We start from the raw sequence: 26,136 nt of genomic DNA on the forward strand, positions 1-26,136 counted from the left end.
TGAAAGACTGTTCATAAAGTTATTTAAATTAAGAAAACATAACAATTTAATTTTTAAGGCAAAAATGAACAACCAAATCCTCTTTATTTGGACCTATGTCCATCGTTTTGTACTACAGAGGTAGATAAGTATCATAGAAACATGAAAAACAATCATTTTCACAGCATCGAGCACATTATAAAACTGCTGCATTTTTACATTTGCTACTGTGCCATTACAATATATACCCAAGAGAATTGATATGGAGCCAAGCTGTGGTATTTGGCCTGAGAAGTAACAAGACTGTTAAGCTGCCAGATGTACTGGAACTAACGCGCACAGCTTTTTCACACGTCACTGCCGAGCGCTGGCAGGATATAGAATGGCTCGTCATAAAAGAAGAAGAGAAAATGTTGCACCTGGTTGGCTTCATGGATTCTGTTGTTGACAGGCTCATTATCAATTTAGCAGGTGACACTTCCAGAACTCAAATGTATTTCTCGGAGTCGGATAAGGAAGGAGCTAAGAGACTACCAGATGACTGATTGTAAGTAATACCTTCAGTGGCTTCAGTATTTTTAACTATATGGTGAAATCCTTCAGAGCTCTCTTATGTTACACACAGCTTATGTAGAAAAAATTACCCTGTGGTTAAGTCAGGAATTTTCATCATCCTTGTTTATAATTGCAAAAGTACATTAGCTAAAAGCGATAACGTGTAGCAGTTTTTTTCTAGTCGTCTAAGGAGCGTGTTGTGGGAGATTTTCAGTGTATTATGTCATTCTGCTTAAAAATTAAATGACATTCGAAGCTGTATTGCTTCTCTGGTCATCTCTTTTTATGTGTGAACTGCAGCTGACCACGTCACTGCAGGCTAGCTCTAACAGCTGACCGGCCAGTGCTGTCCAAGTTAAATGCACCAGTAAACCTGTTGTCCCGTATTATCGCTAAGTCAATGTGTGCATGACGCACAGCACAAAACATACCCTATTATCATACTTGACAGTACTCGAGACAGCTTGGCGGCAATCTCACATGAAACGGAAATCCAATGAGGTTCCAGCAAATGCGGAAGAATACATAGTGCAATGTTTACATCAGGTTTATTCTTATGATGAATGGATTTTATGTCCATGATATCTCAGCATGTGACAACTCCCTTACTGGAGTTGAGAGAGGTGTGCATCTCAACAATGATATCATAGTCACGTAGTTCCTGTGATTTCTTAAGAAGGTCTACCTGTGTTGACCTGTTAGTTTTGACCAACAATGAGCCATTACACAATTGTTTCATAGTTTTTAAATGTTCCAGCAAGGCCTTCGAAAAACTTATGGATATAAAACTGGGACACTTTTTCAGATGTTCACTCCTTCCTCTTCCTCACAAGAAACACATTGTTATTCATGAGTCCATGAGCCCTGTTACTGCAGTCCAAAGTAGTTTTATTATCAGCAGGACTAGTCTCTCTCATTCTTTTGGATGCATGGGTGTGAATGCTCCCAGGTGGTACACCCTTCCCACTGTGAGGAAAAGATGATGATTTTGAGGGTTCCATCTTGGTCCCAAGAGTAGCTAGGGAAATAAGGGTCCACTCAGACAGAGCCCCACGTGCCTGAGTAAGCCTTATACAACTGAGGCACACAAGGTTCCCCAGAGATTGCCCGCTAACAACTGTTCCATCTCAACAGGTATGCATCCCATCAGTGCGCAGCACACCTTGAGATTGAGGTTTTTTTATAGAGGTTTATACCATCCTTGCAACTCAAGGCAAGATCCCCATTCCCTGGGACACACAACATTCCGCTGCCACGCCGCGGTTGCTGAAGCATGCCCAGAGCTTACGGTGATGGGGAACTGGTGGCACTTACCAGTCCCCATCTTAGGAACCCCGGGGTCGCCAAGCCAGTACTCAGCAAATCAATGCTGAGCCCCTGAGGGCCTCCAAGACGCCCCAGATTGGCTACACCCTCAGTACCACCTGTAGACCTTTGTTGAGCACTTTAAAAATGTAACTGTACAGTGATGGACAGTCACTGATCACTAAGCACTGGAATGACAGGCATCCATTTTTGTGTTGACGCCAAGTGGTGGTGTATCTGAAATGTTTTCCTTGGCCACCTAAAAGAAAATCACGAATTCAATGCCCAGCATCGCAGTCTAGCCTCCATTGCAGAGGTGTCGAGAGAAAAGGTGAAATGTTGCAAAGAGGAAGGTGTGATGACCTTCCTGTCGCGTAACATGTCCACAGTGGCAATGGGCAGAATTGTGATGCAATTTGGTACCAATGTGACATCATTCACCCACCTAAAACCTCACATGAACTTCTGAGCTGTGGCCTTCCCTTGTGTGTGTCATCTTTCTATCACTTTAATGATGCAGTTCTGAAATTAAATGTAATTTTTGCTTATAATATCCATACACTATTCTCACACAATCAATCAATCTCTCTCCCTCTCTCTCTTTACAGAGGAAGATTTCACTTTAAGCAAATGGTGTTTGTTAAGGCTACAATGGTAACTGATGTATAAAAACAAGTTCATACTACCAAACAGCAATCTTCTTTTTCCCAAAAAAGTGAAAACATTTAATCTCATTCTTATAGACAAAAGTCTAACTTACGTGTAGGTAAAGGAATGTAAATACGTTTTTCAAGTCTTCGTCTTAGAGCTTCATCAATATCCCACGGAAAATTTGTGGCAGCAAGTACCATAACTATTTTTCCTGGCTCATCACTACAAAACAAAGAACACAGTAGATAGGATTAAAATCACTATAAATGATGATAACTATAGAATTAAGCAAGTGAGAGGAATGAGAAATCACTATAAATGATGATAACTATAGAATTAAGCAAGTGAGAGGAATGAGTTATAAGAAACTACAGTGCTTAAAAATTAATTAAGAAATGATGCTGGGTTCTTGATAACTCTCGTACTTCATTTATTCAAACACTTCCCTCTCTCGAGGACTGAAAGTAATTTTCTTTTAGTTGTTTATAGGCACAACAATAACTGAAAATTAAATAGTTTTTAAATGTTTTTTTCTTCATAATTGTTTCAATCTTGAGGTTTCTTTTATTTCAGAAATCCTTTTTGTATCCATGTCAAACTGCAAGCAACTTTGTCTCAGAAGACTTGGCATCACGTATAGTTGTAGCACTGGGCATCAGTAAAACAAGACTGAAAATCACTTAAATCATACAAGTTGTATATATAAATAATATTTCACAAAATACTAAGTTCATTTGTAGCTAAAGTGGTCTGATAATTTACTAACCGTAGTTTAATCAGATCACACCATCCACATCATTACAGTTTCTGTTGTAACAATACATACTGTCAATTAAGATCTGCATAATATAAAGCAATCATTCAAACCTGTCATTAAGAATTTTGTGAAACTTTTGAAATTCCAACTATTTTCAAACGAGCACAACTTAAAATTTTCTTGGCAATTACACAAATTATATTTTTATAACCAGTTTTGTAGCTTCTGTTCACTTTTGTGCTAAGAATGTTCAGATTCAAACTATGGACTGAGATATTTGTACGATTTGAAACTGTCTACGACAATTCCATTTATCACTGGTTACAGACCTAGAACCTTCACTTCAGTAAAGGTAGAGGAAGGAGTCTATGAAAGTACAGCTGTTATAGCATAAATGAATACCCATTTAAAAGAATCTTAATAAAGGTAGGAAAATGGTTTTTCTTTGCAAGTGTGCCAGGAAAATGACAGCAAATTATGTAGAGCAGTCAACATCATCCAGTTACGCCTGGGGGCTCAAAATGTACAATATCAATAAATATAATTTAAAAATATTGTACAACATCCTTTGTTCTTGTATGTGATGAGCAAAGTTGTGAGTGGGATTGAAAACACCTGCCACAATTCAGTAGGCATGTTAGAAAGACAGTTGATGTGAAGACAAAGAGTTTCAGCAAAGCTTTAAAACAAATGAAACCTTGTTGACAAACAAAAGTTGAATATTGACAAAATTCATAATAGCAATGTGAGAAGTATTCAATGAATTCAAAAGCACAATTTTTCCCATTAAACTGGCAAAAAAAGCCTAAGTACTTTTGTTGGGGCTTTTAGCATTCTAATTGTGTATGGAGTGTAAGAAGAATGGCTGATTAAATGCATTTGTGTGCACAGTAATCCGTCTAATGTTGTCTTTTTGGTCCTTACAGCAATACCATACGTAGAGGACTGAAGACCGTGTCCAGATTATTCAGTTAATGTTTGTTCTTGAAATTTTGTAAGAAGGCATCTGAACAATAACTGGTGTTTATCAACAAGCATCTGCCAATTCAGGGTTTTTCAGCATTTCCACAATGCTCTGCTGCAAATCAAACAAACCTGTGACCATATGTATGGTTTTCCTTTTCATATGTTAAATATCTCCATTTGGCTTATTTGGCATTGGTTCAGCATGTTTAGGCAATATTCTATGATGGAATGCACAAGTGATTTGTAACCAATCTCCACTGTAGACTGACTGCATTATCCCAGTATCCTGCCAATGATCTGAAGTCTGCCACTACCATATCTTTGAGTCTATGTGACCACTCCATTTCACATCTCTACAAACCGTTACACACAGGTGTTTGGATGAGTTGACTGATTCCAACTGTGAGTCATCTACATCTACATCTACACCCATACTCTGCAAGCCACCTGAAGGTGCGTGGCGGAGGGTACCGTGAGTACCTCTATCGGTTCTCCCTTCTATTCCAGTCTCGTATTGTTCGTGGAAAGAAGGATTGTCGGTATGTCTCTGTGTGGGGTCTAATCTCTCTGAGTTTATCCTCATGGTCTCTTAATGAGATATACGTAGGAGGGAGCAATATACTGCTTGACTCCTTGGTGAAGGTCTGTTCTCAAAACTTCAACAAAAGCCCGTACCGAGCTACTGAGCGTCACTCCTGCAGAGTCTTCCACTGGAGTTTATCTATCATCTCCATAACGCTTTCGCGATTACTAAATGATCCTGTAACGAAGAGCGCTGCTCTCCGTTGGATCTTCTCTATCTCTTCTATCAACCCTATCTGGTATGGATCCCACACTGCTGAGCAGTATTCAAGCAGTGGGCGAACAAGCACACTGTAACCTACTTCCTTTGTTTTCGGATTGCATTTCCTTAGGATTCTTCCAATGAATCTCAGTCTGGCATCTGCTTTACCAACAATCAACTTTGTATGATCATTCCATTTTAAGTCACTCCTAATGCGTACTCCCAAATAATTTATGGAATTAAGTGCTTCCAGTTGCTGACCTGCTATATTGTAGCTAAATGATAAGGGATCGTTCTTTCTATGTATTCACAGCACATTACACTTGTATACATTGAGATTCAATTGCCATTCCCTACACCATGCGTCAATTCGCTGCAGATCCTCCTGCATTTCAATACAATTTTCCATTGTTACAACCTCTCGATATACCACAGCATCTTCCGCAAAAAGCCTCAGTGAACTTCCGATGTCATCCACAAGGTCATTTATGTATATTGTGAATAGCAACGGTCCTATGACACTCCCCTGTGGCGCACCTGAAATCACTCTTACTTCGGAAGACTTATCTCCATTGAGAATGACATGCTGCGTTCTGTTATCTAGGAACTCTTCAATCCAATCACACAATTGGTCTGATAGTCCATATGCTCTTACTTTGTTCATTAAACGACTGTGGGGAACTGTATTGAATGCCTTGCGGAAGTCAAGAAACATGGCATCTACCTGGGAACCCGTGTCTATGGCCCTCTGAGTCTTGTGGACGAATAGCGCGAGCTGCGTTTCACATGATCGTCTACAGAGTAGATTTCTAGTCTGCAGAAAAGTCATTATACCCAAACATAATACGTGTTCCAAAATTCTACAACTGATCGACGTTCGAGATATAGGTCTATAGTTCTGCGCATCTGTTCGATGTCCCTTCTTGAAAATGGGGATGACCTGTGCCCTTTTCCAATCCTTTGGAATGCTATGCTCTTCTAGAGACCTATGGTACACCAGTGAAAGAAGGGGGGCAAGTTCCTTCGCATACTCTGTGTAAAATCGAACTGGTATCCCATCAGGTCCAGCAGCCTTTCCTCTTTTGAGCGATTTTAATTGTTTCTCTATCCCTCTGTCGTCTAGTTCGATATCTACCATTTCGTCATCTGTGCGACAATCTAGAGAACAAACTACAGTGCTGTCCTCCTCTGTGAAACAGCTTTGGAAAAATACATTTAGTATTTCGGCCTTTAGTCTGTCATCCTCTGTTTCAGTACCATTTTGGTCACAGAGTGTCTGGACATTTTGTTTTGATCCACCTACCGCTTTGACATAAGACCAAAATTTCTCAGGATTTTCTGCCAAGTCAGTACATAGAACTTTACTTTCGAATTCATTGAACGCCTCTCGCATAGCCCTCCTCACACTACATTTCGCGTTGCGTAATTTTTGTTTGTCTGCAAGGCTTTGGCTATGTGTATGTTTGCTGTGAAGTTCCCTTTGCTCCCGCAGCAGTTTTCTGACTCAGTTGTTGTACCACGGTGGCTCTTTTCCATCTCTTATGATCTTGTTTGGCACATACTCATTTAACGCATATTGTACGATGGTTTTGAACTTTGTCCACTGAGCCTCAACACTATCTGTACTTAAAACAAAAGTTTTGTGTTGAGCCGTTAGGTACTCTGAAATCTGCTTTTGGACACTTTTGCTAAACAGAAAAATCTTGCTATCTTTTTTAATATTTCTATTTATGGCTGAAATCATCGATGCAGTAACCGCTTCATGATCGCTGATTCCATGTTCTCCGTTAACTGTTTCAAATAGTTTGGGTCTGTTTGTCACCAGAAGGTCTAATATGTTATCACCACGAGTCAGTTCTCTGTTTAAATGGTCAAGGTAGTTTTCAGATAAAGCACTTACAAAAATTCACTGGATTCTTTATCCCTGCCACCCGTTATGAACGTTTGAGTCTCCCAGTCTATATCTGGCGAATTAAAATCTCCACCCAGAACTATAACATGGTGTGGAAATCGACTCAAAATATTTTCCAAATTATCCTTCAGGTGTTCAGCCACAACAGCTGCTGAGCCAGGGGGCCTACAGAGACATCCAACTACCATGTCTGAGCCTGCTTTAACCATGACCTTCACCCAAATTATTTCACATTTCGGATCTCCGTCAATTTCCTTCGATACTATTGCACTTCTTATCGCTACAAACACGTCTCACCCTTCACTGTCCAGCCTGTCTCTGCGGTATACATTCCAATCTGAGTTTAGAATTTCATTACTGTTTACATCTGGTTTCAGCCAACTTTCTGTCCCTGGTACTATGTGGGCATTGTGACTGTTTATTAATGAGAGCAGTTCTGGGACCTTTCTATAGACGCACCTGCAGTTTACTATTACCACATTAATATTGTTATTCCCTGTTGCATTTTGCCTACTCCTGCCGTGCCGCGTCTCAGGAAGTGACTTGTCGGGCCCAGGGAGGGAATTCTTGAACCTAAAATCCCACATGTGCACTCCACACGTGCTCCACTACTCTTGTAGCTGCTTCCTGCGTGTAGTGCACACCTGACCTATTCAGGGGGACCCTACACTTCTCCACCCGATAGTGGAGGTCAAGAAATTTGCACTCCAGATCTCCGCAGAATAGTCTGAGCCTCTGGTTTAAGCCTTCCACTTGGCTCCAAACCAGAGGACCGCGATCGGTTCTGGGAACGATACTACAAATAGTTAGCTCAGATTCCACCCCGCGAGCGAGGCCTATAGCCTTCACCAACTCCGCCACCCACCTGTATGAACTGAGGATGACCTCTGAACCCAGACCGCAGGAGTCATTGGTGCCGACATGAGCAACAATTTGCAGTCAGGTGCACCCAGTGCTTTTATTTTAGTCACAGCATACTATTTTTCCAAGTTTTTTGAAGTGCACAATTTTACTTCTGTGAACAGTTAAACAAGTTTCCAATCTTTGCACCACTTTCAAATCTTATCAAAATCTAATTGCATTTGCTCAGTTTTTTTCACATAGTACTGCATTATAAGGTAACTATCATCTGCAAAAAGTCTGAGGTTACTATTAATATTGTATGCAGGCCTTTAATATACAACATGAACAACAATTATTTCTACTTCTCTCGATGACTTAATCCCAAGGAACATGCTGTCTTCCCCCTACCACGAAATCTTCAATCCAGTCCCAAATTTTGTTTGATACTCCATACAAGCTTACTTTCATTAATAAATGTTATTATGGTACCAAGCCAAATTCTTTTCAGAAGCAAGAAATGTAACACCCACACAATTGCCTTGATCCATAGCTTTCAGTAAGTCATGTGAGAAAACCACAAGTTGGGTTTCACACGATTGATGGTTTCAGAATAGATGCTGATTGGCTTGGAGGTGGTCTTTCTGTTCAAATACTTCATTATGTCTGAGCTCAGAAAATGTTCTAGGGTTCTCCAACAGATGGAAGTCAATGAAATTGGATGGTAATTTTATGCAACATATCTGCTGTCTTTCCTGTAGACGGATTTGATCTGTGCTTTTTTTTTTTTTTTTTTATCACTGGGCACAGTTCTTCGTCCCACAGATCTGTGATATACAATGGTTACAATTGGAGCTAAATCAGGTGTAAATTCTTTATAGAATCTGACTGGAAGTCCACTGGGCCCTGGAGCCTTATTTAATTTTAGCCTTTTCTCAACACCACTGCCACTAATATTGTTATCATTCCCTCTTCTGTATCTTCTTTAGTAAAGGAACATTTGAAAATGGAAGTAAGTGTTCCTGCTTTTGCTTTGTTTCCCTCCACTTTGGAGATCATTCACTAAAATGCTGCTACAGAATCACTGAAGGCTTTAGACACATTACCCTCTTGACAGCCAAAAGCATTTCATTCATTATCTCTTTGTCTATAACCCTATGCTTTGTTTTACACATACCATACAGCAGTCACTGTTTCTTTACAGTGTGGATCCTTCCCATCATGAAAATTTCTACTAGGTACATATATTCCAGTGCTTCATCAAATACTCTTCGAAACGCTCACCATAATTCCTCTACTTGCTTCTGACCAGAGTTAACTGTTTTGAGTTCCTCTTTGAGTCTCCTACAGTTATTATCTGGATTTGAGGGGGTCACCCAAGTTATATCTCTGATGGGTAGTATACTGTACCCCTGAACAATTTGGAAGGGGGGGAGGGGTTTCTACAATTCACTAAGCCACAAGTCCAAAAAGTCATAGCCTAACTTGTCACAGATATGTTTAAGTTTCTTCTACACAGCTTGGAACTAGTGAGCCCCAATCAGTACTGGGGACAATGTTTCCAATTGTGAGCTTCGTTGAAAAACTGTGAGCAAGGATGGTATTTTTAACCTAGTCTGCCAGTCACTGGAATGATCCATGTATAATAACAGGCTCTGTTCATTCCACGGTGCACCACAATTTGCAGTTGGTTGCACATTGCTCCCTCACTGGCAGCCAGAAAAGCCTCTTCAACAAGCAAAATAAGGCTTCCAGGCACACAGAATGCACATGTTGATCCTTCCCATCCCCATCTGCTATTTGTGTAATGGCTGTAGCTTTGAACTGGCAATCATTAATAGACCCTGGCCCATCTGCAGCCATCCTCCCTGACACATAACAGCTGAAGTGTGTTTCACTATGACAGTTATAGTTTTAGTGGAAGAAAGCACATCAAACTGTTTGATTTTGGTGAATGAGTACAATAACTTTAGTTCCACCAGGTTCCTGCCTCCCCTGTGCAGGGTCCCTAGACCTCCCGGACATGCCACTCACTATCAAGTGGATGAGTGGTGATACATCTTGTACTTCCAGCAGAGGAAACAGTATTCCCTGGAGATGATAGTGCTTGAAGTACCTTTGGTATCCCTGGAACATGACACTCAGAAGTTCGCCCAACCACACCAAACTTCTAATAGCTTGAAAGTAGAGCAAATTCCAGCAGCTTAAGAACGGCAACTAACTCATCCCAAATAAGAAACAGCATTCATAGTGGTTCTGAATTCTGACTGATGCAATGTTCATTACATTTTTAAAAAATCTTTAAATAAGCCTCACTGATACGGTTTTAATTTCAGGCCTGTCACATTATAAAGAATTCAAGTTCTTTTTTAAGCTATAACACTCAAGAAAGTGGTTTCTGCAAATAAAGAGAAAAAATTCAGATAAAATGTAGAGATTCCTCGAAGATAACTTTATGTCTTGACATCTGGTTGAGGTTATGCTCACTAACAGACTCCTGTAACAGTCTGGAAGCCAGTGCTCATGTAGATTATGACAAATATAGATGAAATACGCTACTGTTAAAGGTGGAAAACTAAACTAAACATGAGTTGAATATTATAATGTTTCATTTTGTTTTAGAGTGCAAAAACAACTAGCATTATATGCGCCCATGTCAGAACTGTAGAACATGACAAAAAAGGAGTTCAAACGACTACATGTTAAACCCAATCAACGGAAGGAAAGACAGCTAAAAACAGAGACTTGAAGAAAAGTCCACAAAATACACCGTAGAGAAACAGAGGTCCTGAACTAAAGATTAAATGTCCATCGCCATACTGCTACGACGGATAAAAAGTAGAGCACAGTCAACAGCCTGTGTGTCATTCTCTAAAACGGCCGATAACTCAGACAGCAAACATAAATGAGAATGTTAGTGGTTAAAAAAAGGGCATTCCATCGTGAAATGGTGAACCGTCCAATGTTGAAGGCAATGAGCACAAAGTAGCAGGTGGGCACCACTTAACAAATGGTGATGGCTGAAAAGACAGTGCCCAACACGCAACCTAGCTAAAATGATCTCCTCATGGCGAAAGGGCTGAGAGGTGGTCATGTAAGCTGCTGGAAGAGGTTTAACTCCCTGGAGGACCAGTGGTGATGCCAAAGTGACACCACCTGCTGACATATGGCAACACAGAGATCACTGGAGGGAATAGAAGAACTAGGGGGCTGAAGTACGAGGACTGCAGCCTTGGCAGCAGCATCAGCAGCCTTGTTTCTCATTACACTGACATGACCAGCGACTCACATAAACATCACAGTGGCTCCCAAGAGTGTGCAAACGACAGCTTTTCTGGACCCGTCACACTAAAGAATGGATGGTGTACAGCACACACAGGCTCTGAATCACACAGAGAGTCGGAGCAGATGACACAATTGAAAAGCCTGTGTCATCGGATGTACTGCGTGGCCTGATACAGGGCAAAGAGCTCTGGTGTAAACACTGAACAGTGTTCAGGAAGTAGATACCGAAAAACGTCCGAGCCAATGACGAAGGCACACCAGACACCACACTCAGTATGAGAGTCATCAGTGTACACAAAGGTACAATAGCAAAGTTCTGTGCGAAGATCAAGAAACTTATGGCGATAGAATAATGGTGAAGCAGTTTTCTTAGGAAGCGAATGAAGGCAAAGGTGAACATGGGCCACCACACGAAGCCAAGGTGGTGAAGGGTTCACACCCATTAGGAAAGTGGTATGTAGCATGAAGTCAAGCGGCAGGAGCAATAGCCAAAAGCCAACTCCAGGAGGTAACAGAAGAGGGACGCACTTCTTACTGGCAATCAAAGGAGTCATCGAAGAAGCAGGCACAAGATGGGTGGCTAGGCATGGCAGACAAGCAGCATGCATACCTGCTGAGGAGAAAATCACAGCAGTATGACAGCAGTAGTTTGACAGTTTCTGCATAGAGACTCTCAACCGGGCTAGTGTAAAAGGCACCAGTGGCCAAATGGATGCCACGAAGGTGGATAGTATTGAGATGGCGTAAGAGGGACGGACGTGCAGATGCATACACGAAGCACCCATAGTCTAGTTTTGAATGGACAAGGGACCAGGGCAAACGGAGGAGGGTCGTTTCATCCACTACCCAGGAAGTTCTGCAGAGGACACGTAGGACATTGAGGGATCACATACAGTGGGTGGTCAGGTAAGACACTGAGAGGACCAAGAAAGTTTCCTATTGAGTATGAGCCCCCAGGAATTTCGTAGTTTTAATGAATGTAAGAGCAACAGGCCCAAGATGTAAAGATGGTCGAAGAAACCAATTGTGCCCCCAGAAAATCACACAAACTGTTTTGTCAGTGGAAAAACAAAAGCCATTGTCGATGCTCCATGAGTAACGACCATCGAGACAATGGTGAAGAAATAAGTCTGTGGAGAAATGCAATAGATGGCAAAATCATCACGGAAAAGGGAGCCGGTGAAATCTGGTGGGAGACAGGCCATAATAGGGTTAATGGTGCTAGCAAAGAGGATGATGCTCAGGACAGAACCCTGAGACACACTGTTTTCCTGGATAAAGGTGTCTGACAAGACAGAAGCAACACATACCTTGAAAATTAAGTCTTTTAAAAAAACTCCTGAAGGAAACTGGGCATGCAGTCACAGAGGCCCCAGGTGTAGAAAGTACAGGGGATAGAAGTCCTCCAGGAGGTGTCATAGGCTTTCTCCAAATCGAGAAACACGGCCACAGTCTCTTATTTCCCCAGAAAACCATTCATGATATGGGTTGGCATAGGGACGAGATGGTCAACTGCAGAATGACACACTTTATATCCACACTGTGCAGTGGTTAGTAAATTGCAAAACTCTAGCCACCATACCAGCTGGGGGCTGGTCATGAATCATACGTTCCATCACCTTCCAAACACAGTTGGTGAGAGAAATGGAGTGATAACTAGGAGGAAGGTGCCTGTCCTTGCCGGGCTTAGGTATGGGTATGACAGTGGTTTCAATCCACGTCTGGGAAATGTGCCCTCTGCCTAGGTGCAATTGTACATATGAAGGAGAAATGGCTTGCCTGCAAGAGAAAGGTTCTGCAACATCTGATTGTGAACACTGTCTAGCCCTGGGGTGGAGGATCAGTATGAAGTGAGAGCACGATCTAGCTCCTTCACAGTAAAGGCGACATTGTAGCATTCACATTTTTGTGAAAAGAAGGTTATCACCCGAGCCTCCTCCACTCATTTCCGATGGTGATAATGGATGGAGCTTGAAATCTCCACAAAAAAGAGGCCCAAGGTGTTAGAGATAGAAATAGGGTGCACAATGACATCATCTGCTATGGTCAGGCCAGAAATTGTGGGATGGACCTTCAGCTCAGAGAGCTGTCGGAGGTTGGCCCACACAACGGAAGAGGGAGTGGAACTGTTAAAAGAGCTAGTAAATGAAATCCAGCTAACTTTTTTGCTATCCCAAAGAACACGACGACGATACTGTGAACACCACTGTTTATAGCAAATGCAGTTTGCCATCATAAGAATGACAGTTAAAAATGCGCATGTCTCCCTGTGTGAATTGCATGATGGTATGCCTCAGTCGACCAAGAGACTGGGACACGGGGCAGTAAAGATGAAATGGGAGGAATGGAACATTCTGCGGCGGTAAGTATAATGTTTGTAAGACATTTTACCTGGTCATCACAACTCAGGAAATGTTGTTCGTCAAAGGTCACCAGGGAAGGATAAAGCCTCCAGTCGGCCTCAGAATGCTACCATTTGGGTGTGCACATATGTGGGGTAGGAGTCAACAAACTGATAGCACATGGGGAAATAGTGACTCAAGTGCACATCAGAGAGAACGAACCACTTGAGACGATGGGCAAGTTGGGCAGTGCAGAAGGAAAAGTCCAAATGGGAATAGGTGTGCGTGGAGTCTGAAAGGAACGTGGGTGCTTCCGTGTTAAGGCAGATGATGTTAAGGTGACTGAGGTCAGCTAAGAGGCCACCTCCCCAACAGGTTCTGGGAGAGCCCCAAAGGGGATGGTGCACATTAAAATCACCAAGCAGCAGAAATGGGTGAGGGAGATGCCCAATAAGTTGGAGAAAGTCTGCCCTGTTGACACCAAATGACAGAGGGATGTAAACAGTACAAAGCGAAAAGGTGAGGTAAGGAAGGAAAATGCGGACTGCAACAGCTTGAAGTCGGGGAGATGGTTTGACTATGAACGTCATCCTGGATGAGCAGCATGACTCCCCCATGAGATGGAATGCTGCCCTCCTCGGGGGAAGGTCAAAGCAGACAAGAAAGAAATGTGAGAGCACAAAGCAGACATGAGGACATTTTGTTTTCTGGAGGCAGAGAACAAGCGAACGCTGTGATGCCAAGAGCAGCCGTAAGTCCTCTTTGTGGGATGTAAGGCCACAAACATACCCTTGGAGGAGAGTCATGACAAGGAAAGGGGAGGAGAGAAAAAATGAAGGGATGTCACCTCGGCAGTTGCCGAGTCCCAGCCTTCAAAGACTCACTGCTACAGGGCGCAGAGGCTGGGGGATTCTGGTCCATGTGATCGACAGAGTTGTCAGAATTCTAGCTCTGTCGGTCTGCATAGTGCAGGGAAAAAAAGGTTGGTGGTGCACACTGGAAACACAGAGGTCAGGCTGGTGAGGGTATCACGTGGCGACACCGTCAAAGAGAATCTCCAAGTTGGTGAAGGAAAAGACCGTTTGCCTTTGTTTGACTTCTTGGAGCCTTTTTGGTTGGCTCAGATGTTTGTCAGCTGGAGGGACATAAGAAGTCTTCAGGGGAGTATTCCTTCTGTCCTTTTTGGCCTGCCAGTTTTGTAGCAGGTGACTTCGCCCTTTGAGGCGAAAGTTTGGTGGCTTGTTGCACAGCTGGAGGAGACAATGGGGAGGAGGAGCATCCTTAGCACAGGTTAAACGTTTGGCCAAGTGTCAACAGGACATTTGATTGTTGTTGTAACGATGACACTGGTTTGAAATGTATGGTCAGACTGTGATAACTTCATGGCCTGCTCTGATCTTTGACGGAAGCTCCACTCTATCAAAAGTGAGGAAAAGAGGTGTGTGGGCACTAAGGATGCATCTACCTTTTTCATTACCAAATGGACTGCATTGACTCCCTGACCAGAGAGGTACATTTGGATTTTTGCCTCAGTCAGACCATTGAGCAGCATAAGTGTGAATAACGTCACGGGAAGAATTCAACATTCAATGGGCCTCGACACAAACAGGATAGCCATGGAGGAGCGAATCAGCAAGCAGTTGTGTCTAAGAATCAGAAGTAGTCTCAAAAGCAAAGTGCCGTTGGGTAAATGAGAGCAGAATTTCACAGGACTAGCAATTGCATCAACACCTTTCTAAATAATAAACAGATTTACTGTAGCAAAGGACTGACCATCTTCAATACATGCAACCATGAGGAACCGTGGTGCAGCTGGGAAGGTCTTTGAATCATTAGCCTCATTTCATTTATGTTTAGTATACATTGATTGTGAAGAAGATGATTGGCTCATTGCAACAAAATCCCTCACGATTGCCAGCATCTCCGATGGCGTGCTCCTTCCAACTGGGAGCCTCCCTTAGTGGGGACTGAACCCACGTGAGGCGACTGTTCACACCTTCCCAACACCCGACAAAGGGACCAATCAGCAATTTGGGAAGGTAGCAGTTCTGGCAATCACCCCTCCCTGGGCCTGGTCTGTAATAGGAGGTACGTGCGAACCCTCGTTGTTGACCTGGGGCTGGGAATTGCACGTTACCCAGCATCAGGTGCATGTGCTGGCCTTCAGGAGTGCACAGGGAGTAAGAAGAAAAAGAGGACCTAAAATGCCAAAGTGAAGGAAGGACAGGAGAAGGGGAATGAAGAAAGAAGAAAGGAAAAAAAGACAGTGGAGAGACTGTTCTGATATCGGCTACTGAAAATGCCGAAAATATTTCCAAAAACATCCCACACATTCCCCAAAGGAGGGGGAAAAAGAATAGCAACAGGATATATATGCAGCATGTAAGGGAAAAGATGCTGCAAAGGCTGGAGGCCTGTGGTAGCCATGCAAGAACCCACAAATGTGTTTTGTACAATATGCATAGGAAGACTGCACTTACAGTACATGAAAAAGAGCATAAAGCCAGTGCAGATTTTCCACACAACTCAAACCTCAAAGAACTACCTTCACAACCTACGAGGTAACAAATCTGACTCACCAGTCTTATGGAGAGGTGCCCCAACAGAAAACACAAGTGATCTTCATGCTCTACAGCAGGCCAATGACACAGCATTGCAATGGCTACAATTTTTTGACTTTAATATTTGACTACACCAGTTTGTCACTGAATTTTGCATTGTTTGAATTTTTGAAGCTTTTTGGAAGATCTATTTCCACAAAATTCACTTTAAAAAAAAATCATTGGAATCAGACTGACATTTTTCTGGGACAGAACACTGCTAGCATGTTGTACACTTTACACATCTACTGAACTTTCACCAATTCTCCAATGATAATACACACAGCATAATAATCAAAAGCATTTTTACACATACTCAGTTAAAAAAAATCCATTATCCACTTTAACAAATAACTAGATTTAAAAAATCTAATAACACAACATGTTCACGTGCCTGTTTGAACTTATGCCGTCCATCTGCACCAAAAGTTCTGATTTCACACGGCGTGATGCCTCATGTTCTGATTCTGATCCCCTTCTTGAACACAATGAATCTATTTCATCTATAAATATTGTGCTTGGTGCATAAAAGCGAGCCTGTAAATTTTTTAAAATCCACCTTTTAGAAAGCTTTCAAACACATTCATTGTGCCACAAGTAGCAAATAAAAAATAGATACCATTTCAAACAAGAGTCGCACTAGTTTTTCTGATTCGCCTCTGTATTTTGATGTGAGAGTTGAAGATGATACATTGAAAAATGTTGTACAACATTCTGTTGCAACAGCTTTGGCTAGCATTGTCTTGCCTGTTCCAGGAGGTCCAACCATAAGAACTCCTTTCCATGGCCGTCTGATTCCCTGAAATGGAAGAAATGAAAGTTTAAATAAATATAACATTTTGCAACATTAAGGCTCAATTTCCATTGAAATGACTTCCATCTGTAAGGTTATTTACATACAGCAGAAAGTATGGTTAATATGAGAATTAGAACCACTCCCACGACACAACAATTTTAACCGATCTCTGTACAGATTTATATTAGAATACGTTAGGATTAAAGGAGACCGCTCACTGAAAAGCAGAAGCATTGAGTTGTCGACAAGCACACACAAAAGAAGAAAAACTTATCAGTTTTTGAAGTTATCCTCAGACTGTCAGTGCCAATGCTATTTTGCGGCCAGTGGGCTTCACTGACAGACAATACCCTCCTACACCTTGTCCACAAACAGATGTCCTGTGCCATATCCTCACATACCCCCAATCCTCGCACCACCCACTAAGAATCAGTTAGAAACAAGTGCCACCCTTGTCACCCTATATCACCCTTGGCTGGAACAACTGAACCATATTCCTTGCCAGGGCTTTGATTATCTCTCATCCTGCCTTAAGATGAGTAACATCTTACCCAAGATCCTTCCCACCCCTCCTAAACTGTGGCACACCAAGGTGCAAGACCTCCCCAATCCACCCACACAGTACCTCCTACTCCAGCCCTGTCACAGGATTACCCTATGCCATCAGAAGCCGGGCCACCTGTGAAAGCAGCAATTTCATGTACCAACTCTGCTGCAAACACTGCACAGCCTTTTATGTTGGTATGACTACCAACCAGCTGTCCACCAGAATGAATGGCCACCACCAACCCGTTGTCAGGAACAAAGTTGACCACATGGTGGCACAACATGCAGCTGAGCACAGCATGCTCAATTTCAATGGCTGCTTCACAACATGAACCATTTGGATCCTTCCCTCAGTTACCAGCTTCTCTAAACAATGCAGATAGGAGTTATCCTTGCAACCCATTCTCCACTTCCATAACTGTCGTGGTCTCAATCTTAGGTAACCCACTGTCCCTGCACCCTCCACCCAACAGTTTCCCCATCCTCTGTCCTGTCACCCCCTCCCAATTCACATCACTACATACCCTTCAGTGCGTGCTGCTTCCCACTGCCCACCACAACTATACCTGCCATCCCTCCCTCCTGCATTCCTGGCTGTCAAACCAGCCCCCCTTTGACCCACTAGCCACCCATACCCAGTCCTTCTCCTTACCTGCAACCTCCATCTCCCTCTACCCATACCACCCAACACTACCCCACCACAACCAGCCCACCTGCTACAAAAACAAAATATCATTGGCACTGTCAGTCTACTTGGCACTATGTAGGTGTAGGTGTGTGTGTGTGGGGGGGGGGGGGTCCCCAATTTACTGATTATTAACTGCAGTATAAAACCAGAAAAAAGCAGAGAGGTAGGAAATTAAGGATATGGAACCTAGATAAGTTGAAAGAACTGGAGAGTTCAAAAGGGAACATTAGGCAAGGAACCCAATAGATGACAGTAAAGGCACTAGAAGATCAAATACACAAAAAGACAAGGCTTAATAGAAGAATTTGAATCTAACTGAGGAATGGAGAAATATAAAGTGCAGCATATGAAGCAGGCAAAGGAGAACATACAGATGCTTAAAAAATGAAATGGACAAGAAGTGCAACCAGGCAAAGCTGGATTTGCTGGATAAGAAATGCAAGGCTGTAGAAGCCTGCATGATTATGAGAAAGATATATGCCACCTATAGCATAATTAAAGAAGTTTTGGAGAAAAAAGAAGCACCTGCATGAGTATTAAAGCTCAGATGACAAGCCCGTACTATGAAAAGGAAAGCTGAAAGGTGGAAGAAACACACTGAGAGTCTATAGAACACAAACTTGAATACAATATTACAGAAAGAGAAGAAGCAGTAAATGAATACGAGATATGATACTGCAAGAAGAATTTGACAGAGCTCTGAAAGACTGAAGTTGAAACAAGTCCCTTGGAGTAGATGATATGCCCTCAGAATTATTGAGAGAGTCAGACAAGACAATACTACTCCAAATTTTATGCAAAATATTTCAGACAGGTGAAATCCTCTCAGATTTCAAGAATAAAGTAATAATTCCCATTGCAAAGATGGTAGATGCTGACAAGTGTGAATATTACCAGACCATTAGTTAAAAGATGTCCTGGTTGCAAAATATTGACATTTATTATTTACAGAAAAAGGTCACTGGTAGAAGCTGACCATGTGGATGATCTGGCTTCCCAAGAGCTGTAGGAATAAAGAAGCCGATACTGACTATACAACTTATCTTAGAAGATAGAATAAAGAAATGGCAGCCAACATTTACAGCAATTATAGATTTAAAGAACGCTTACACCAGTGTTGACTTTAATACATTGTTAGAAATTCTGAGGATAGCAGGGGTAAAATACAGGCAGTGAAAAATTATTTACAACGTTTACAGAAAGCAGAGATCAGTTGTAAGCATTAAGGGGCACGAATGGGAAGCAGTAATTGAGAAGGAACTGAGATGATAGGATTGTAGCCTCTCCCTGATAATATTCAAATTGTAAAATGAACAAGCAGTAAAGGAAATAAAGGAGAAATTTGGAAAGGTAATTAAAGTTAAGGGAGAAGAAGTTAAATCTTTGAGGTTTGCCAACAACACTGTAATTCTGTCCGAGATGACAAAGGACATGTAAGAACAGTTGAATGGAATGGGTAGTGTTTTGAAAGAAAGTTAATAAGATGAATACTGAGAAAAGTAAAACAAGGGTAATGGAATGTAGTCAAGTTAAATCAAGCAATGTTGTCAGACTAGGGTGACTGGTTTGCGCGGTGCTCAACTGTGTGGTTATCGGCACCTGCTCACATTCCCAATCTGTATACAATCCAGTCAAGCCAATTTCATGAATTATGATGGAATGATGAGGATAACACAAACACCCAGTCCCCACGCAGAGAAACTCCCCAACCCGGCCGGGAATTGATCCCGGGACCCCGTGATCCAGAGGTAGCAACGCTAGCCACTAGACCACGAGCTGCGGACGACAATCCCCAAAGCAGAGAGGATACAAAATACAGACTGGCACCATCAATAAAAGAGTTTCTGGGGAAGAAAAAAATGTTAACATTGAATAGAAATATAAATGGCAATGATAATGTTATAACAACCTGTTTCTCATTCAGAAAGAATTACCATAAAATTGTAATATAATATGTAGTGTATTTACTGACTGCAATCTAAAACACACTGACAGTGCAATACGACCTGTTTGACCCATAATAGATTATAGACCCCTAAATCAGTTGTGTCATGTGCAAGGCACATCATGACTGAACGTGAAATGTAGTTTTTATATGTAACACCATGGTCTTATGCTTATCGTACTTATAGGACAACATATTCACACAGTGAGAAGTAATCATGGATTACAAGTCAAAATTATAAAAAAGTGGCATCACTATGAAAAATTTTACAAATAAGTGCTCTGTGTTTACATGATTGTCATACTGTGTTCTGTCTTTTCTATCAGAAAAAAGTATGCTCTTGCATACTGTATTCAGGTTCTGTCAGATTACGATCGCTAGGTTGAAACAAACAAAAACTTTGCAGCATTGTGTGGTTATTTATAACAAAATATCAAATTTAAGTGTTAGGAAGTGTTTTCAGAAAGTATCAGTATTTAGTGTTGTCTTGTATGAATGTGGACAATAAACAGTTAAGACAAGAACAGAATAGAAGCATTAGAAATGTGGTGCTACAAGAGAATGTAGAGGTAGATTGAATAACTGAGGTGGTACTGAATCAAAATGAGGGAAAAGAAATGTGACACATCAAGACTATAAGACAGCTTCAGTTGATTGGACATATCCTGAGACTTTAATGAATTGTCAGTTTGATAATGGAAGTAAGTGTGAGGGCAGGGAGGATTGTAGAGGAGACCAAGGCTTGAATACAGTCAGCAGGTTCAAATGGCTGTAGGACGTAGGAGTGATCTACAGATGAAGAGATTCACTCCAGAGCACTGAAACCACGTGGCAGAACTGCATGAGCAGTTCTCACTGTCTGTCACTTGCTTTGCTCATGTTGCAGAAGCACGCGGTCGGCAGGTACCACACACTGTATCACCTCGCATGTATTCATTGACTGGCCCTGCTACGCAGCTAAGGAAGCAGACTCTTTGCAGCTTCATCATCACACAGCAGCACTAATGGGCTCACCAAGTGTTAAAATGCTTTTATAATTAGAATTTATTTATAACTGTAAATTTTATATGTTTTCTACAAGGAGAGTGTGTGCTGTATACCTTAATTCACTAGGCATTACCACAGCAATTGAGTATGATTATGTATAACAAATATTAAAGAGGTAATTGAACACTGCATGCTTTGAAGGGCACTGATTTAGCTGTACAACTGTAAATTTAGTTGAAAGAATGGCTGATGAAATAATGCTCACACTCAGTCAGCTACAACAATCACACCAACGCTGACACACATTTAGGATCAAACAAATGAAAAGTATTACTTTGAGGAGTGTGACAACAGACTATAATTGTCAACTTCGTCTATAATTAACAAAAAACTTCAAAGCAGCTATACTATAGGCTCTCGTGCATAAATCTAGGAAATGAAGTAATAAGACACATTATGGTTTAGATATTAACTACAATGAACATGAAGAGGAAGGAAGCACAAGGTGTAATGGTAAGCAGAAATGGGCATTATTTGAATAAATTTCAATCTGGGCAATTATTCGAGCAAGTAGATCATTCAAACAATTTTATTCATACATAAATTATTTGTAACTAATGAATAATGTAGATCATTCAGACAATTTTATTCATACATAAATTATTTGTAATTAATGAATAACGTAGAATGCCACTGCATTTTCTTTGTTTACTTCTTGTACCAAATTCTATGACTAGTGTTTCTTCCCCTGCCTCACTGCTGTTTCTAACAGACAAATAACTTATTAATGGACTGTACATAAGTGAGTGTTGGTGACTCGGTTGGTTAAGTTCCAGACTACAACTCCAAAGGCTTTGGGTCTGATACCCCATTGACTGTATAAGTTTTTCTGTTATGTATCGTTTCTTTCATCTCTAAAAATAAGAAAAAAGCCAAGTCCAGTTGCTCTGTGTTTTGGAGTTCATGTTGAAATGTAGGTCCCTGTCTAACTGGCTGTATAAATCAGTTCAGAGAGGGCACACCTCCATGCCTTGTAGAGCAGTGCAGTATTTAAACCAACCTTTGGATTGTGCACAGATTTACTTGCTTTACGGTGGAACAAATGCAACACACAAATAGAGGTATCCCACATATAACTGGTATGTCTCACGAACCAGTTAATCATCTCTAGTTGAATTGCTTGTGAAATAGCAACACTATCTCCAAATGCCCATGGGCACCACCTCCAGCATCTCTTATAAACAAGCAACTATATGTTTTTAACATTACTGTTATCTATTCTTTTTTAGTTAGTTCACTGTTACTTCAACTCGGGTGTGAAGTGTACTGATTTTTTGTGGGACATCCTGTACTTCATAGGCAGAAGGCCATAGCAGTTACAAAATTCAACTGACTCTGCACTTGCCAGTACTTCCCCCTCCCCCTGCTAACATGCAGAAGTACTCTACGTAAACAGCCAGCCATGAGAATGCAGCCAACAGAAACTCAATCTGCAGCACCTTTCTCCACTGTACCAAGACTGCTCTCACTACCACATATAGGTGTCTTGTTGATATAATTAAGCAATTTGCTCATGTTTTTAGTGCTACAAAATGAGTGAACAAAGTTTTAACTCAACTGTGAACAACTAAAAGCAACAGACTAATTTTAGGATAGTTAGTACTAAGTCCTTCCACTTTATCCTTGGACATCCCCTTGAGCATTTTCCAGCAAGTTGAGAATGTTCAAAATTGCTGATATAGGTCTTTCATTCTTTATTCCCATTTACCTCCAATGGTATGGTACACAGAGATCCCCAAGTACCTCCCTCTCGAAGGCACAGATCGCTTCTTTGGCTGTTGCTGAGGTTTTACAAATATACAGAAGGACCAGTCGTACTAGTGTCATGTTCAGCTGAATCTTATCCTTCTGTGACATCAGACAAGACTTCAATAAACTGTTCATACTAAAGAACATGTTATTAGCTTTTATTATTCTGTAAGGTACACATGTTGTGCTGTCGATCAATCTGTATGGTTAGAAATGAAGAGTACACTGAGGTTTTACAAATATACAGAAGGACCAGTCGTACTAGTGTCATGTTCAGCTGAATCTTATCCTTCTGTGACATCAGACAAGACTTCAATAAACTGTTCATACTAAAGAACATGTTATTAGCTTTTATTATTCTGTAAGGTACACATGTTGTGCTGTCGATCAATCTGTATGGTTAGAAATGAAGAGTACACTTCGCACTCCGTGACTGCAGTATAGAGACTTTTATTGTTACAATTGTTGTTATCTTGGAACAATAAAAATTTCTATACAGTGAACGTGGCAAACAAAGTGTGATCTTCATTTTCATTTATTATTCGTTGAGTCATTTCTTTCATTACTTCACTTTTATTAGTCAGTATGAATCCCAGGTTCTTGAATTCTTGAACTCGCTGAAAGATATGCCAATCAATAAATATGGAAGGAAGGAGAGCTTGATGGTGTAATACAATGAGATATACTGTTTTATTGTAAGTCGCTATCAGTCAAATTTTCTTTGCACTGTGGAGAAATCGGAGAGCATCTTTGTATACTTGCTCCAGGGTGTTGGCAATATCCATGACATCATCAACAAATGGCAGGATTGTGTGTGCTCCCAGCATCACCATTTCTTTGATTTTACAAGTGTCACGGCTTACTTTTTCCAAGATCATGCTGAATGGTATTGGCACCAATGATTTTTTTTTTTCTCAATTCATTTTTAACACAATGGTGGTGATAGTTGGTTGCCAAACCTTACTTAACAAGTTGATCAACAATAGCAATCTGCAATTAGTTGGATGTATTTCTGTAGGATGTCAAATTCCTTTAATGTTTTCCATAAAATGGAGTGGTAAATGCTGACATAAGCTTTACTGGGTACATACATAATTAATTCTTATGATTCTGTAGTGTAGCTTGGTGGCTCTGTAGTACAGACAACAGACTGAAAGGTTTTGGATATGATCCCAGCTCAGTCCTCCGCTATCAAGACATGACCAAAGTGCTAACAGAGGTTGATAGCACCACAGACCTCTTTCTTATGCCAGCCACATGACGAAGCAAAACTGACTGTATCCTGGCGCCAAGGGCTGTATTTATGGTGGTGCAGGGACCCCGGGTAGCAATACCCACCGAGCGAGCTACCTTGTCCAGGTGCCAAATTCTTATTGCATTTTCACAATCAGGAGCTCACCCCAGTCATTGCTATGCTGCAGTCACTGTCTGTGCCAACATCCTTGCCCTGGATCCTGCAGTGTGGCCTCTCTACAAAAGATGTGGCCAGAATAGTGATGTGGACCAGGCAAATGCCCAGTGGGCAGAACATTTATAAATGGGCATTTGCCCAGGAATTTGCCCAAAGCAGTTTTAAATGCCCAAAAGCTGGACAGTACTTTTTAAAGTTTTTTTGCTAGAATGTATAATTTACCAATTAAAATAAAGGATGGAATGATAGTCTCAGTACTAAAAGTTAGTAAATGTTTATGCTTAAACCCATGTAGTCATTCATTGCCTTTATTACTAAGAATACAAGGAAAGAAGAGTGAATCTCTTTTTTTTTTTTTTTTTTTTTTTTTTTCTACTAGCATTTCAACTTGCTGTACCAAGGAAAGCCATGTGTCACTGACTGCTACTTACCATTTACCCTGAAGAGCCAAAGGAACTGGTACACCTCCCTAATATCGTGTAGGGCCCCCGCGAGCACACAGAAGTGAAACAACATGAAATGGCATGCACTCTACTAATGTCTGAAGTAGTGCTGGAAGGAACTGATACCGTGAATCCTGCAGGGCTGTCCAGAAATCCGTAAGAGTAAAGGGGAATGGAGATGTCTTCTGAACAGCACACTGCAAGGCATCCCAGATATACTCAATAATTTTCATGTCTGGGGAGGTTGGTGACCAGTGTTTAAACTCAGAAGAATATTCCTGGAGCTACTCTGCAGTAACTCTGGATGTGTGGGGTGCCGCATTGTCCAGATGGAGCCCAAGTCTGTCAAAATGAACAAAGGACATGAATGGATGCAGGTGATCAGACAGGATGCTTACATGTGTGTCATCTCTTAGAGTGGTATCTAGTCGTATCAAGGGTCCCATATCACTCCAACTGGCCATGCCCCACACCATTACAGAGCCTCCACCAGCTTGAACAGTCCCCTGCTGACATGCAGTGTCCATGGAGTCATGAGGTTGTCTCCATATCCATACACGTCCACCTGCTCAATACAATCTGAAACGAGACTTGTCCAACCAGGCAACATGTTTCCAGTCCTCAACAGTCCAATGTTGGTGTTGACGGGCCCAGGCAAGGCATAAAGCTTTGTGTTGTGCAGTCATCAAGGGTACATGAGTGGGCCTTCGACTCCAAAAGCCCATATCGATGATGTTTCATTGAATAGTTCACATGCTGGCACTTGATGGCCCAACATTGAAATGTGCAGCAATTTGCGGAAGGGTTGCACTTCTGTCATGTTGAACAATTCTCTTCAGTTCTCATTGGTCCTGTTCTTGCAGGACCATTTTCTGATCACAGTGATGTCGGAGATTTGATGTTTTACCAGATTCCCAATATTCATGGTACACTCATGAAATGGTAGTATGGGAAAATCCCCATTTCGTCACTATCTCGGAGACACTGCGTCCCATCGCTCGTGCACTGACAGCAACACCACATTCAAACTCACTTAAATCTTGATAACCTGCCATTGTAGCAGCAGTAACTGATCTAACAGCTGCGCCAGACACTTGTTGTCTTATACAGGTGCTGCCGACTGCAGCGCCGTATTCTGACTGTTTTCGTATCTTTGTATTTGAATACGCATGCCTATATCAGTTATTTTGGTGCTTCAGTATAATGCTACCTGTTCTACTCTTCGCTCTCTGTTGCACTACACACACACACACACACACACACACACACACACTGTCCTTAGGTCATTGCTTTGTGATGTAACATGCTTTAGAATCCATCTAAAATCTCTGAATGTTATTGAAGAATGATTACTGATAACAAAATTATAACTGAATGTATTGAACAGCTGGCATGTGTTTCTTAATGATAAATTTATTCTTAAAAAGTAAGCTTTATTGTGTGATGTAGTGACGTTTGAGGCAAACTACAGTTTTCTGTTCTGCTCCTTTATCTACTTTCATATGACGGCACTGCTGTAAGGATAAAATTAGAAT

General features: G+C 41.4%; 1 protein-coding gene across 1 annotated transcript in view; it reads right to left on the reverse strand.

The window, feature by feature from the left end:
• The window catches only part of LOC124721646 (katanin p60 ATPase-containing subunit A-like 1), a 116,501-nt gene that overhangs the window by 38,257 nt on the left and 52,108 nt on the right, over positions 1-26,136 (reverse strand). The window contains exons 8-10 of the mRNA XM_047246709.1: positions 16,596-16,775; positions 16,371-16,513; positions 2,600-2,712 (exon numbers count right to left, since the gene is read on the reverse strand). Of these exons, the coding sequence (XP_047102665.1) occupies positions 2,600-2,712; positions 16,371-16,513; positions 16,596-16,775 (436 nt within the window). The remainder of the gene's footprint in view (positions 1-2,599; positions 2,713-16,370; positions 16,514-16,595; positions 16,776-26,136) is intronic.

Source organism: Schistocerca piceifrons, chromosome X, assembly GCF_021461385.2.
Source record: "Schistocerca piceifrons isolate TAMUIC-IGC-003096 chromosome X, iqSchPice1.1, whole genome shotgun sequence".
In the NCBI taxonomy this organism is placed as follows: Eukaryota; Metazoa; Arthropoda; class Insecta; order Orthoptera; family Acrididae; genus Schistocerca; species Schistocerca piceifrons.